The following is a 17,017-nucleotide window of genomic DNA, read 5'->3' on the forward strand; positions in this document are numbered from 1 at the left end:
TGCATTCACATGTGCATATTTCGTCTCCGTAATTAATGCTTTTGAAAATATGCACATTTATTTATGATCCCATTCATCAGCACTAGGCTCAGGCACGCGAAACACAGACACACGATTTCTAGCCCACGCAACCAGGGATGAGACAGACCACACATCAAGCTGCTGCAAACAGTGCAAGTGTGTCAAGTCGATGCCCATCTAATTAATAATGCAGTTTCCAGCTATGCATCGCCCCCAGTAGCCTGAGGGAGTTGTCTGATACTGTGTTAGGGAGGGAGATCAGGAAGCCTGCTGTGGAGGGTTTGTGTGTTGATGCACAACTTTCACAGATGCAATTAGTTGGAACAAAAAGCAGGAACCCTCTAAAGAAAGATGATAGACTCCTTTCTTATTGCCTTTCTGGTTTTATTTTGTGGTGTGTCACATTAAGTGTCACATACCCGCTGTAAAACCCTGTTAATAAACAGCAGAAAACAGCACAGAGGCTAGTGAAAATGTTATGGTGGTCACTTCTTTTTTATATCTGTTACTTATTGAGTCTCTCTTTTGAAGTTGTGGCAGACTTATTTGAATGACGTCTGAGCAATGCTCCGGTGGAGACAAACAGAATTTATGGCTGAGATGACAATATGACCAGTTCTAATAATACATTCATGGTCGCCTTGAGTGTCATGTTTCCAATCCTGCCAGTTGGAGTTAGAGCTAAATACCTGTGACTACTGCAGTCATTTGTCCTGGGAATGAATGCTGATTTTAACATTTCCCACTAAATACCACAGCTAGGTTTTTTTGTGGCAAGCAGAGGCAAATGGGCTTAACTGTGTCACAATTCCATACTGCATGCTATACATTATATGAGTTATTGTCCTGTTCTGATTTTTACAAATAGAAAAAATAATACATGTGTGCTAACAGGCATCAATCAGTTTGAAAATTCTGGAGAGCAATTAATAAACATTCAAAGGTAATAAGTAGTATTGCCCAAAAAACTGTGTATACCTAATACCAAAGTAATCCCTCTCAACCTCACTTAGGACCCACTAGAATGGGTGGTGGTGTCTGTACCTGTAGAAACCCTACCCTCTGCCTGGATCTGGGTGTAGGCTTAGCCCACGTGGGAGTTTAACCCCCAGTCAATAACAGGCGCAGAGTTAGCAGCCCCCATTATCATTAGAAATGAAAAGAGGTAATAGGAGTTTAAAACTAATACTACTTTTTAAAAGTTCAAAACCCATTTTTAGAAGCAATGCAATGTTTCAAGGGAGAAAATTAAACTTAATAAAAAAATAAAAGAAAACATGTCAAAGAAAATCACAACCCTTAGTTTTGATGATATTTCTGTGAATACAAATGCAGCTAAAATCTTTCCCTGTAGACTGGCAGAGTTGGAGGATGCTGCTTTGAGAAACTAGGTTATCAACTATAAAACCCCACTCGAAAGCCGCCCCTCAGGAATACAGCCAATACATCCACATCTATTGTGCATGTGTGGTCTACAAGGGAATTGCCTATAGCTCAGCGCATGCAAAGGTACATCAAGAAGTGTTTCACAATTAAAAGAATTAATAAATGTACATTATAGCCTGTGTACTTTTACAGGCGGTGGCAGTCGAAACATTTCCAACATAAGGGATAACTCTGATGAAAGAACACTCTCTAAAGACCTTTAGAGCTACACTGTGTGTGGATTTTCTGTCCTATTTAAACATTTCAATGGTAGCCATTTTTCCAAATGCAATAATCCTGCAGTTTGAGAAAAAAAGAAAACTCTCTTCTTTCATAGACTTTCATTTACAATTCTTGTTGGCAATGAATCTGGTTTTGGAGCCCACACATCTGGATTTTTCTCATAGAGGGCAGACATTTCACTCTATTTTGGTTTTCCTCTGCAGAGGCAGCCACTTGTACAGTAAGTTCTTACTGCTCAGTATTTCTACTATATGGCATGGTTTTGAATGCACTACTGCAGCCCTGTATTCAATATACTGACAAACAAACAACTGATAAATGTCATCGCTCAAATGCACATTTAAATTCTCAATAATGTTGACCAGAGCAAGAAACACCTGAAGTGCCATCCGCATCTCATAACTATACACTTATACTCGAACACATGCACACAAACAGAAAACCAGCAGTCATCAATATCTTACCACGTGGACTTATTTGTACTTAACAATTATAGAAAGCCAAAAAGTGGCTATATCAACCATTACTATGTACAATGACAATGTCAAAGTCTAATTATGTTTATGTGCATATGAATACATCGAAAGCAACGGAGAAAAAGAAAGGCAGGTGTATAACAGAACAGCTATAAAACATGAGCATTTCTTCAACTTAAATACTTAAATACATCCAAAATGTGTTTAAGAATTCCTCCATTAATTGTGTCTAAAACGTCATGCAGTACATTTTTTCTTATCAGACCTCTTTTTGTAATCCCAACCCAGGTTACAGTGCTTCACACAAGGCAGCAAACTGATATCAAAACTACATGCACTTCTACATGCTTCAGGATCTGAGTTTATCTAAGACTCGCATAAGCTTGCGATGGATTTTTCAGATAAGAAATTGAGGCGGTGAAGATTATTAAAACCACAGCTCAAAATATAACCGTTACGCCATACTGATCGTAGATAAGTCATCACTGTTAACCATTGCTTCAGATGGTATATAAAGTATATGTTCAGATTATGTGAAAACCTATCTACAGAAAATGAGTCACCTGTAAAAACTACAAGCCTGTCAGTCATACACATGTACAGTCTGTCCCCATGCATATTAAAGAGGTAATAAATAGAACACTCATTTGTACATCAAAATGTACATCTGTGGCCTGTAATGTATCACTTTCATATTCTCAAAGGAATTTCAGTCAAAAACAACTGGACTTGGTTATTTGTCTAGGAAGACGTTTCACCTCTCATTGGATGAGAGGTGAAACGTCTTCCTAGACAGGCTTCTTCAGTTCATGTACGCATCTGACCAGGCTGGGACTGGTGCTTTTGACTGAAATTGCTTTGAGGATAACGATAACGATGACCTGGATATATGAGAATATTCATAGGCTCACTTTCATATTGTTTATTGCTGCTATAACAATCAATTAAAGATTTATACAGTACTGTCCAATGTATGACTCTTTTATTTCTTGGAGTTTCAGAGCAATGCATTTAGTTTTCTCTTCATCTCTGTCGCAATCATGCACTCCCTGGCAGTGCACGATTGTCCTGCAGGCACACTTGTCCTTGCTTTTTGCACACTCTTCCCACCAAAGAAAGCTGCTTAGGAGAAGGACCAAAGGTGAAACCCCACCACACAAAACGCTTTTGAATGTTCCCTGTATCGTGCTGTCTCTTGTTCTTTTTTTCCTCTCTATTCCCCCGGCTCTCTCAATCTCCAGCATGGTTTTAACATGCCTCTAGCATGTGGTGTCCATATGACAGTATCAAACAATGAGAACAACATTAAGAGGGAGAGAGAGCGAGAGAGCGAGAGAGAGGGATGAGGAGGGTGTTAGAGGGGATGTAAAAATACAAAAAAAAAGCACTAGTGCAGAAACAGAATGGTATTATCATATCATGCATTGTGTTTAAGCCTGGCCCATCTGATCAACGTGAGCGCAGACTGCCAAGAGGAAGCAAGAGAACAGAGACGAGAGGAGAAAGCCCGTGATGAGAGGAGACAAGGCCGTGGGGCATGAGGCGATGAAATGGTAAAGACAAGCGATGAGAAAAGGGTGGAGATGGGAGCCAACTGCCAAATCTGAGAAAAAGTAGATGTAGGAGGTTAATGGTACGAGTCAGAGAAACATCAATACGAAAAGGAACAAAAAAAAAAAGACATGGCAGCAGTGGAGGAAGATGGTGCAGAATCCAGTAATTACCATGAACGAGAGCACTGTTGCATGCAGGAACTAATCTCGCCTCCCTCTTCAATCTCCGAGCTTCAAGTATGACCTCCTTCAAAATCTCATACCCTGTAGTTTCCCTCTCCTCCCGCCGCTCTCCTGTCATCTCTCACACTCCTGTTCTCTATTTTGTTTGCTGCTTTCACCCTTACCTCCTCTCTTCTTTTATCTGCACTGCTTTGTTTCATTCCCAACTCACCACTGTGGCTCCACTTCAATCCACTTATCCTAATCAAGCATTTTGTTGTTTCCTGTTGCCCATGCTGCGCTGTTCTCAGTTCTGCTCTGCTCTTAACTTCGCTTCCTGCACCTGTCTCACAGGTTTTCTGCCTGCTTGTTCCCTCTCTCTGCAGATGCCTTATTTCCTGCTTACCTTCTCATCTTTTCGTCCTTTCAGTTCCTGTCTTTAGTGATTTTTCGCTTTCTACCAGCGACCCATGACCCCTTCCCGAACCTACTGTTTCCGTCACCCTGTTTCCCTCCGCTTCTCTGCCCTCCCTCTTGATTCCCTGTCTTCTACACAAAGAATCCAGAGGGTTTTATCTTTTTTTCCCTCAATGGCTTTGCCACTCTCCCTAATCCCTCATCTCCATCAGCTTCCCTCTCACTCTCGATCACTCTCTCCCTTGTGCTTTCTTTCCTTCTTCCGCTACATCGTCTTCACACTCACATTTTGCTCTTTTTTCCATCCCATATTTTACCCCGCTCACATTCCTCTCACAATTCTTCCTTTTACACCCTCTGACATGCAATCCCTCTTTCCTCTCTCCAGGGCACTCTTCTGTTTCCTCCAGTCCACTTAAGCCTTCCTTCTTTTTGAATTTCCCTGATGGATACATGCACCAAACACATATATGAACATTCACATCTCCAACAAACACACACACACACACGCACACGCACACGCACACGCACACGCACACACATTCAAGAGCACCCTCACCTTTATCATCACCGAAACACACATCTGCATTCTATCAAAACACCATCTATAACTGCTGTGGCTCTTTGTCTGTCAAGCAACACCTTCAGCTTAACCATATCATGGGCAAATGCACTCTTACAGTAAAGGCAGAAACACATTTGCAGAAAATAACCCGGCCCATTAGAGTGAGAGCTGACTGACACCTTATGCATCATCTGTTTAGCCCTAATAGCTGCACACTATTCTGGTCTATTGCCACTTAAATCTATGTATGTGGGAATACTGCTGCCTCTTAGTAATATTTACATCAATATGGGCTGTTTAGGAGCAAGAGCCGGTCGTCCACTACAGTAATTGGTAGATTGGTGGTTTGATACCCGGCTTCTCCAGTCTGCATGTTGACGTGTCCTAGGGCGAGACACTGTGTGAGAGTGCGTCTGAATGATTAAATTAGTGGCATCTTGCGTATGAATGTCTACGTTTACCATTTAATACTGAATTAGTTCGTCAGGTAATCATGAAGAAAGAATGCATGAAAAAGTAAAGCAGTATTCAGCAATGAAACCCCTTGCAATTTGACAGCCAAAAAGGATGGCCTTCAAAGAGTCAGTTCTGTTGACAAGATGCATTTTATATTCATATGTTGCCTTCTGTTCTTTGGTTTAATACACCAGTCTTTCTGCAAAACTGTGAAACCAGAGTTGTAATGCTATTAAGTGAGTCTTCTTCTGGATGGCTGCATTAGACATGCCTGAAGTAAAGATAATATGGTCAACCAAACAAAATTGTGTGCTGGAAATTAAATTGAGCTCTGGGCTCAACCATCATGAATTTACTGTATCTAAACCCCCCTTCCAACATTCATCAAAGCTATACAAGAGAATGTAATCATATTCAGTGCACCTCTTCGCTCTGGTTTCATAATTTTCTCCAGTTTTAACTTGATGCAATTTAAAAAATGCAAAAGCAGCATTTTTTCCTTCTCTTGGGCCAACCGAGATAAAAAAAATGTCTCTTGTGCAAACTTATAGAAACATTTCTAAGAGAAACCAAAAACAAGAAGTGATTAAATTTTCCTTTTTAAGCTCTTTTTACTGCATGCTGAACCTATAAGTGACTTCATTAATAATCTTGAAACTTTTTGCAAAGAAGAAGACAAAGTACTTTACAGCTATTGAGGACTTTACCAGGGTGACTAATGAGCAGTCGATATCTAGTATTGGTGCAGCCTCAAGACCACTTGGTCTTTCTTTAATGTGATATTGTTCAAGAAAGATAATGGCCTCGGGCACCTCATTGGAGTTTGCACAATGCAGAGTAGGCAGGCGCCATTTTCTGAAATAGCCAGTGTACTGTGAAAAGAGTGGAGGTAAGGTAAATGACTGAAATGATTTAGAGATGGAAAGAAACGGCTAGGAGAGAGAGGGAGCCCCATTCGAGCATCCCACACTTTACATGGTGATCTCACCTCCTTTCTGCTGTCAGCTAACCAGTGAGTGTGTACTGAGGGGCCAGAGACGGGTCTGTCTCTCAAGCCAAGTGTCGATGGAGCAGGGAAATGTTGCAGTTGAGGCCAGGCTTAACACGCTCTAATGCAAATGTGATGCTTGTAGAAGCACAAATCAGCCAGCTAATGAGCTTGTTTTTGTCCTTTTTAAGGTTTTACATTTTACAGAGCTTCTTAAGTAATCTAATGGTTCAGAATCAGATCATTCTTCATGATTCAATGTTGTTGGCTGGTGCGAGGCCATCAAGGACCCAAGCCAGCTCAAATAGAGATTGACACTTGTGCTATATTATCTCTTAATGGCAAACCTGAACTGTCCTTGGACTCATCCATTCACAAAGCTATGAAAGTGGAAGTATAGCAATAATGGCAACAAGAAGTGATGGAAAACAATCACAAGCACACCCACATACATGAACACACACAGACAAAAAAAGCCCCCTCACTCAAAGTACGACTCTACCCAATAGCAACAGTGGAGCTATTGTTCGGAGTGAAATTCCTCCACAAGTCTGTGGGTGCAGGTCGTCACTTGACCGCCATCACCATGGTGACTGAACGAGGATAGGTTTAGGAAAGGTTGTTAATTTACAGGAGCCTGAAAAGCAACGGCTGACTGGTCCTGATTCAAGGACGGGGGTGATTCATTCAGACTCTGGTCCCGGGAGTGACCTCCCCATAGCTAATGGCAATGGGGTCCTTAAACAACAGGAGCCCTGAAAAAACTGACACAGCCTTGGTGATTGGGGGGGAGATGAGGACGGAGGGAGGGTGGGAGTGGGCATATATTCTCAGATAAAGCACAGAAAACATGCACAACAGATGGGTGGAACTCATAGATAACATCAGTATAGATAATAAATGCTACTGCCAGAACTCCTAATTTAAAATGCACTCAACAATTTAGTCTACAATTAAAATTATGGAAATAAGAAGCTTCACCCCCTCAGTTCAACAGCATCTTGCCAACTGCTCGGCCTTCCTCTCCTGCAGACCAACAGCCAAGAGCCTCTCAGCGCTGCTTTGTGAACATGCTTATGGCTAACAAAACCAAAAACCTGAAACTGTCCCAGAGTTCAGATCCATGGGTGGCAACATGTGCAACCTCCCCTATTTGTGCCTGTCAAGTGTGCGTTGGCTCTGATAAACTGGCACTATTACGTTCCACTCCCACACCTCAGTCTACTGCCATTATATTCCCCTACGCCATTTCACACTCCCTCCCACACCTTTCTCTCTCTGCCAGCACCCTGAGTGCTACTGACGAACAGAACAACATCTCAGCCTTACACACGTCTCTACAACAAAAACTGCACATGGATTAACTTGTCATTTTAATCTACAGCACTTGTATTATTCAGGCCCAAAGTCTGGCAGCAATCAATGGGGGAGGACGTGTCTGTATGAGAGGCTATTAGCAGGCTAAAAAGATAGCAAAAGTGAATACATACTGAGAGACTTTTAATCACTCTGACACTCTGTATTCTTTCTATAACAAACTGACACTATATATTAATGTCTAGTTTACAGAGGACACTAATGGAGAGGCACGAGTTACTGCTGGATGTCAATGTATATACAGCCCCGTCTGAATTACTAGTGTGTCTTGGCCCTCTAAATGGCAGGGCTGTGAAGACAGGTTTTAGAATACATAGTGCTTATGCAAAACAGCAGATGCAGTGCTAGTGGATCTATCCAGTAGTTCTTACACAGCCTTAGGAGGATATAACAAATAGAAAGCTGCAGATTACTCTCTGTAGGAGGGGAGTATCCCTGGAGTTTAAAATGAGGGATTTGACTTCTCGAAGAGCAGCGCTCCATACACAAACCAGAAGGTTAGAAATATCTATTGTACTGTCGGTGGGAATAGAGGTTTGTGGCTATGTGGCGATGGTGGCCGAAATAAAGAATATGGTCATTTTAATGTTTTAGTTGGAGAGACATTGTTACAATTAGCCAAATTCCCTTGACAATCACTGTGAAATGTGATTCTTGCTGACAAGCGTGTCAAAATGTATAAAAGAAAATGGCAAGTTTAATTACACACAAATCATGGTCCCCTAAAAAAAATTGCTGACACTTCATTTTGCAGATGTGGGTGCGTGTTTAGTGCATGGTTTAATTTTTCATCAAACTAATCAGGGTCAGAGATGATGTCGACTGCCAATGTTCTGACATTTACTCATGTAGCAGAATAATGCTAATAATCAGCTTGCTGCCCAACATCTCACTGGCTGACAGTTCTCTGAGGACCTGTAGGCCAATGATTACTCTGATGGGGTCACTGGTAAAACCCATTATTCTACAAATGTGTTGTGCAGTTATACTCCCTGGACAAAGACTTTATAAAAGATATATCAGAATCGGAATCAGAATCAGAAATACTTTAATAAACCCAGGGGAAAATTGTTTGCGTTCAACTCCAGCTATACAAACAACATATTTATCAACAACAATATTATACAGATAACATATATTAGTAAATTTAAAAAAAACAAAAACATTTGTGACATCACTTATAGGCTAATCCAAAGATGGGCAAAGAGATGGAGCGTGCATAGAGCTAAGGCTGGCTGAATTGGCTGTGGTCTGTAGAATTGATGTAGCCACTTTCTGTTCAAAGAAAAAATCAAATTGATGTTTTGATACTTTCAAAGTGTTTGTGCGCCACTGGCGCTGCAGTCCTCATGACGTAAAGTATTTTTTTGCCTTTTATTTCTTCAATTATTGCCCCGATATTGAAATAAACAGTCTGGAGGAGACATAGCAGCGAAAGCATGAATCTTCCTCATGTGATATTGAAAAACTACAGCACATCATGAAACTTAATGCAGGATTGGATACACACACACACACACACACACACACACACACACACACACACACACACACACACACACACACACACACCAGACCAAAACAAAGACATTTGATGCTTGTGACTACACAAAGCATACCTTATCTTCCAAAATACACAAAGCCATTGGGAGCTTTTGATGCGCTCAAACCATCCTCTGACCCTCTGTTTCTACCTTCACATCACTTACACTTCCCCTCACTGTTACCTTTTCCTCTCTCAGAACAATTTCAGTTGAGGAAAAAAAAGATGAAGCTTCTTTGAGATAGAAAAGATGTGAGAATTAATCACTATCATACTCTCCCAAAGTCACCACACCATCTGATACTCTTCTGTCTATTTGTGTTAAAAATGTGTAATGAGAGACACTGATTGCATTCAAAATCAATTACTTTTCTTAAGTGACTCTGAGGGGATTCTCAGCCACTTTTTAAAACTTTTGTACAGAGTCTTTAAACCTGTCCTCGCCTTGACCTTCAGGTAGTTGCTTCTGGAGGTGGCAGAGTTATGTTTTGCAATTAAATATGCACAACGATCGCTGTCAGATGCACTGTGTGTGTGTGTGTGTGTGTTCATGCCTCCTTGAATATGCCGAGCGTCTCTATTGTTCTCAGCGAGGGCCCCCCCAGCATCTGGCCAAGCCTTGGGAGCCCTGCGGTGGAGTTTCAACAACAATTCATTGCAGGGGCAAACATGCGCTCCATCACTGCACTCTCTATCCCCTGCTATGAGCGGCTCGGCAGACCAGTGGGAGCAATGAGAGGCTCAGCTTTGCAAAACTAGCTATCATGTCATTTCTGTTTCTGGAGTTACACTGCTTGGCCTCGGGGTTCGACTTGAGATGGATGCTGCTCTCATCCTCCTCATCTTATCGCTACCCCTCGCTCAGTTGTATCCAAATCCCTGCCTTTCTCTACCAAATCACCTGCCTCTCTTTGCTTGCCTCCATCTTCCTGCCCATTGCTATTCATTGCTCCTCGCGACTCTCTTTCTGCCTCACTATATTATGTTTATGTGGTGTGCTTTCCATTTCCTTATCTCTGTTATCCGTTACACGCTCCCCACCCTACTCCTTCTATCTCACTGTGCAACGATTGCACCAATGCATTTATAGAAGATTGTGTATTGTTACATTGCACTGTTTGCCACTTTGCCACCTGTCTGCTATTTCAAAAATCAATTACCCATCAAATAAAACGATAAAGCGTAAAATCGGCTCTGTGCTGCTGTTTGTGTCTAACTGTGCTAAATTGTTTAAAACCGCTCTGATGGGAAATAAAAACACTGGAGGAATAAAAAAAAAAAGCTAAGGGGATGGTGTTGCTTCTGTAGATCTAATTATCTGACACCTCTAAGGCAGGATAACCAAACACTACTTGATATATGCCGGGATGATCTGTCTGCTGACAGGCTGCGTGCTGATCTCTCACTAGACTTTTCAAATCAAGGAAGCAAATGTGGAGACACTGAAGCAAGTAATTATGGGTAAGGAGGAAGAGGAGTTGAGGAGGTACAGGGGAGAAAGTGAGGAAGGAGATGCTGTGCTCAGGTGGCTTAAAACGGATATTGTATGCCTTATCTGTCACCTGCAGGTCTGTGCTTATTATAGAGAGAGGCAAAGTCAGAGTAGAATGTAAGGTGAGTATATGTGTGTGTGTGTGTGTGTGTGTGTGTGTGTGTGTGTGTGTGTGTGTGTGTGCGTGAGTGCGTGCGTGTGTGAGTTCATACAGGAAAGACATGCAGAGCCTGCCTTCACTCCTTCCGAAGCGCAGGGGCTGATGATAAAAAATAAATGAAGAAAAAAACTAAGCTACAAAAAACTGAGCTACTCTTCCTTGATGTGTTGTGAAGGTCACAACAACACGGAGCTCACGGCTTTTCAACACTTGTACTTTACGCAGCGCTACACAAGTTTCCAGCAGGAAAATAAGCGAGAGAACATTTGGGTCATTTGTGCTCCATACATACAAATAAATACTGTAAAATCCGTGCTGACAGGGAGTCTTTGGGAATATAACGATAGTAGCAAACACTCTCTGGCACTGGTACATTTCTGTGGAAGCTGAATTGAATATTTGCACTCTATGCTGCTGGATAGTTAAAAATCAGGGATTTTATGATGAGAAAAAATATATAACTTGGTACTCTAGACACCTGAAAACCCGAGATGAAGGTAGTTTGAGAAGCCTCTCAGTCAACTTGGAGGCATTTTAAAAAGATTGTTGCAAAGCAGAATACTTTCTTTTTTTACAGATGCATTCTATCTCCAAATCTCTCCAATAAAGATGATCATCTACATGACATTTCCTTGTATTGTGTTATCACAGTATACATTAAAAGTGACCGATAATTGTTGACTCCACATCAGGTGAATGGTAGTATACTGTTACTTTTTTGAAGACGGCGAGCTGTTCAACCTGAATCTAGTATTTGTGGAGAAGACCTTATGCCTCAGATACCACAACAACAAACATACACTCAGCTACATTCTGCCAGCACTGGAGTTGGTATTGTTCACCTGTCAACAAGGAAATGGAGTGCAGTGGACACAGATATCGATCGATATTTCTCCATCACTCACTGTAAGGTTCTATTCAGCATTCTGTGGCTCTGCATTGAGTCGTGGAGTATGAGAAGGACGGGTTTGCGATGATGGATGGACTCTCTTTCTTTCTGTCTCTCTCGCAAATAAACAGGTAAAAAATAAACAACAGAGAATTTTACTAAATCAGCTTCACTAATTAAGCAAAATGAAAAAAATAAATAATAAATAAATAAAACATTAGCTTGTCAAATTAAGATTTGTGAGGTAATACATTAGAAGGCTAAATTATAATGAGCACAATAATTATCCCCTGCGATGAGTATCTGATCTGTAGTTTGTCAATAGTGTCACATCAGAGCCATTTTTCACCGTTGAGGAAAGAAATGAACTGTTTAATTTTATTTTAGAGAATAAATGATGTTGAAAATGTTTCACCAGGATTTACTGTGTTCATATTCTGAAGCTGCAGAACTCCATCTCTGTGTATGGGACACATTTCTGCTGACTTTGCCTACAGACACTTTTCTCTGTACTCCACACTTAAACTGTTTTGTTATTTCTGCGTAAATCAATGTGACAGCATCACCTAGACAAAAGGGATATATAGGATTTTTTAGCCAAAAAAACCCACTGACATTTTTTGCTTGTGGTTATATGCACCTCAGGGTTGGACTGCTGGCAAGAAACATGTTGGCTTGCCAGTGCAAGTAAAGCTGAAGGGTTGACACAAGCCTACTAGTGTGCCATAGCAGCAGCTGCATGTGAGAAGTGAAGCTTCCAGTGGACTAAGAACGGCAGGCCAGATGTAAGTGGAACATGCCAGTGAAAATGACACTCGATACCAAAAGACATCAGATGTGCTGTCAGGGATCATACTTCTGTTATTTGTGATTCAATGCAAAGTCATCAAAACGTCATCAGTATCATTAGATTTCACAAAAGTACGCTAATGATGCCGTGGTGTGTTTTTTTTGTTTAACAGGCACAAAGAGGAATGTTCACAGCGGTGCATGTGTTTCTTCAGTTTGGTTATCAAAGTTTAACATGTAAGTGGCAACCTTTCCTAAGTGACGTGTTCAAAGATATCCGATGAAATCTGCTACAATGTTCCAGTATTTTCAACAATTATGGTCTGATTACAATACATACAGTACAGTACAGTACAGTACAGTACAGTACATATGAAAAGGTGATTGTTAGTATGCTGTTACTTTTTGGAACATTTTCGGAGTAATTTAATACTGCAAGTAATCAACTATTCAAAAATTGCAGTTTATCCAAGAGATAATGAACATGGACATCAATACACATATTATCAGTCTTTGTACTATGGTTGGGCATTTGAAGAAATGTCCTTGATCAATCATCCGGAAAATTAACGATCAACTATTGATTAATCATTATCAAAAATTTTTTTTCATAAAAGCCATAAAAATACCTAATACAGAGGATTTTCATGGTTGCAAGTAAAAAAGCAATTACTAAATGCTGGCTTCAGCGGAATCCTCCTACCATGAAACTCCTAACAAACATTATAAACTCTATCCAGGCAATGGGGAAATTGACTTTTGTGCTGCGGCTTCAAAAGGATAAAGGAGAGGAATGCTGGAAAAAAATGGGATTGCTACAAACACAAAGACTCTTAATTGTATTCCAATGTGTGGATATTTGTATTGTGTACAGTGCCTATGCTTTTCTTATTTGTACCTACTTCCAAATATGTGTACTGTCGTGTCCTAGCCCCCTTTTGTTTGCTTGTTTCTTGTTTTATGTTCATATATAGCAAAAATAAATAAAAAAAAACTCCCAAACAAATACAGCGTGTTTTTCCCTCAATGGAATAGTTTATATTTAATAAATATATAGCTTAATCAATGAATTTTCTCTGCCCGTTGTGCATCACAGCTCCTTCATGCTAAGACTGAGGTGATGCTAGGTTAATAGTAGGATGCATAGTAGTTTACAAGGGTCGGAAGTGCGTTGCCATCTTTTAGTTCGAAATAGTCTCATGCCAAACTTCGTCTTGACCTCTTCATCTTAACCTAAGTTAGTTTACAATTCATATGTATGGCAGCTTGTAAGCAGCTGACTATTTCCTTTTCTCTGTCTCTTAAAAACAGTTATATATCACCCCCTGAAATTTAACATGATCAACAAAATCTTTAATGATCGGTTATCGATTATCGATTGATCATGCCCATGCCTACTTTGTACATGTGGCCCCTCCATTTGTTGTTTGAGTTTGAGATGAAAAACATTTCAGGTATTAGTGAAGTGTTTATACTACATGCAAATGCCTTCAAACCATTGGACTTAGTAAACCATTGGTCCAGCAGAAACATAGTGTCACAGTGTACATTTTTAAATACCATATATATATGTAAAAAACTGTTTCTTATTCTTATATATTTCTAATTTGCTACTTATTGCATATATTCTGTTTATACCTGTATATATGGCTATTTTTGCATTCATTTTGGCATTCTAATGCTGCTTATATTTGGCATTGATTCATTTAGTCCTGCTGTTGGTTTTTAGGGCTATCCTGAATACCATTTTCTGTTCCTTGTGCAATGGCATTATGCTCGGCCTTAAACAATGTTTATCTTCATTAAATGACTTGAAAACAAACACCAGTCTGCTGCTACAGTAGAACCACACTGACCTATTCACACATCAGACGGCTCAGTTATAACACAACAACGGCAGATGTCTCCGTTACTGCCTGAGGTGGACGGCACAGTGCCGCAGTGTTTCAGTGGAATTAATAATTGATTTGTGGCAATTGCATGGTACATTTCAGCCTGCATGTGCGACTTTTATGCCAACCATTTTTGAAACAGAGCAGCTAATGTTGGTAGCAGAGTAACAAGTTAGTAAGCACTCTCCAGCAGCTGCAACCTAGCTCCAGTTTGAGGAGAGGGGAGGAAAGAGATAGGTAACAACGAATATCCAAATTGTCAACTATTCAGGTCCAGTCCTACTAGTTTTTATTAAGTGCACCCTGTTGATCAAAATAGACCAACTTTTTCTGGTTGTAACTCTGTGACTGAATTTGTTGTACAGTATACTTTGACAATTTGCTGCTGCAGCAATTCAATGTTCTCACAGGAGTGTGAAATATGTAAACCTCTAATAAAAAAACCTTTGAAACATCTGAGTCAAAGGCTAATCAGAGGGCTCAGGAACATCCTTCAACACACCCTCAGCCTGCCTGTGTCTGATTCTCAGTGCCTGAATAGATGTTCCATTCTCGCTTTCTTTCCTGCACACATGACCGTCTTACCTGCTGTAGTTAGGCAGAGCTCCTCGTCGCTGTTATCCTGACAGTTGTCCTGGCCGTTACACAAGAAGCTGCGGTCTACACAGTGGCCATTTCGACACTTGAAGCGAGCCTCCGAGCACACCAGTGGGTTGCCTGCCGTGGTTAAGTCAGGGCAGAGGTCAAGGGTCAAGTGTTAGTTCAAACAGGGTTACAGTGAAAAGTTTCAAAGTTACCTGAAAAACACAAGCACCACGGGGAGTGACTCTGAGAAACAAACTTCTAGCATAAACAACTTATTTAAAAGCAAATTACATTAATATTCTGCAGTGGTGCAATTTGTTAGAAGTTGTCTTGTGTATCTAATCTCATTCCATCTCCAACACTTTGATTTGATTTAATTTAGGGGAAAAACATGGGTATTACATTAGCATGGGGATTTTTATTGAAGATATTAAACTTTAAAAACAGTGTGAGTTATAGCAGTAAAGCATTGGACCTGGGGAGTCACATGAAAATCCCACTGAAGAAAAACATCAAAAATCCTACCCAGCACTCTCACTTCTTTTTAGCATATGTTCCAGTTTTGTCTTTAGCTTCTGCAAAATGAGGCAGATTTATCTTGTGAGAAGATCCAGACAATTACACAGTGGTGACGCAGTGTGTGCTGGGAGCGTGGAGCAAAGCTCCATTTAAATGGCCAGATTAGATTTGTGAGCGAAGTGCCCTGCAGGCGAGGAACATTGCCTCTGACGATGGTGAGTGATCAGCTTCATGCACGTTCCCTACTGAGAAAGCAGGGGTAGGGTAACGTGAGGACAAAACTTTACTGCTGGATCCTGGCGTTTTCTTGTCCTTCATTTCAATACAACATGTGTATTAACCTGTTTAAAGACAAAGCTAGACCCAAAGGTGCAGTCAGGAGTTAAAAGCGATAGAAACTAATAATGATGATTCAAACTTTTTTGAAAAGGTAATAGAATTTAGTACATTCACCATTCATACCTTGTCACCACTATTATGATCTGCTCTAAGTGTAGGGCTTGATAGTAAGTGGAGGGGAGAGCAACAGTGAAGAAATGGCATTGCTTATAATTTAATTCTCCTTCATTTTCCTCTGAAAGGAGGGACGTAAAGAATACCTACTTCACACTTTAAACAAAAGACCAGTAAAAACAGTAATAGCAAAAGTAACAAGGTCTAAAAAAAAAAGAAAATCAAGTGACATTCCCTGACCACACCTGCCCCATAACCACATTTTAGAAAAGGCAAGTTATAAGATCATGATCACATATTTGCTTTTAAAAATGAATAGTCCAACCTCCAAAGACGGGATGCCAGTTTAGTTCTTTTTCACAGAAAAATACACTATGAAACATTTAGATAGGTGAAGGAGGGAAGAAGAGTTTTTCTCTTTTGTTAAAAAAAAAAAAAAATCCATCCATCCATCCATCCAAAAAAAAAACTCTGTCCCTGAAAAAGAGCTATAAAAGGAGGGCCACCATGCCTCTGTTCCTCACACGTAGTTGAAGAGTAAATGTACATTTATGTGTAAACATGTTAAAAGCCTTGTTAGTGAGGTTAGAACCAGCACTATTTTGGCCACGTCCACCATTGAATAAAACCTTGCCTTGTTTGTGATGCCTCACAAAGGAGATAATGGCACATACTCTGACATTACGAGCCCAAAACTTAGTTTTCCCTGACTACATGAAAACAGAAAAGGAGATGAAAATGAAAGTGTGAAAATTGTCATGATGTAAAGCGTTTTCCATAAGATCTTTTTTCACTCATTCAGCGAGGATGAAAGGTCAAAACGCAAATAAAGAGCTACATTTAAAAAAAAAAATAATAATACCCATGTATGTGTGGACACTTATTACATCACTATGACATAATCACAGGTTTTTTCTTCTTCACAGAGTTGAAAAAGCTCCTCCTGAGCCATAGAAGACAACTGTTTTAAAAGGTTGAGTAGTACATGATGAGTAAACTGCTGGACTGCCCC

The 17,017-nt window shown here is 40.4% G+C and overlaps 1 protein-coding gene across 1 annotated transcript in view; it reads right to left on the minus strand.

Moving 5' to 3' along the window:
- The window catches only part of ldlrad3 (low density lipoprotein receptor class A domain containing 3), a 75,396-nt gene that overhangs the window by 17,528 nt on the left and 40,851 nt on the right, over positions 1-17,017 (minus strand). Inside the window, exon 4 of the mRNA XM_083917074.1 lies at positions 15,034-15,165. Within this exon, the coding sequence (XP_083773200.1) occupies positions 15,034-15,165 (132 nt within the window). The remainder of the gene's footprint in view (positions 1-15,033; positions 15,166-17,017) is intronic.

The sequence above is a fragment of the Echiichthys vipera genome (genome assembly GCF_963691815.1).
Source record: "Echiichthys vipera genome assembly, chromosome: 7".
Classification (NCBI taxonomy): domain Eukaryota; kingdom Metazoa; phylum Chordata; class Actinopteri; order Perciformes; family Trachinidae; genus Echiichthys; species Echiichthys vipera.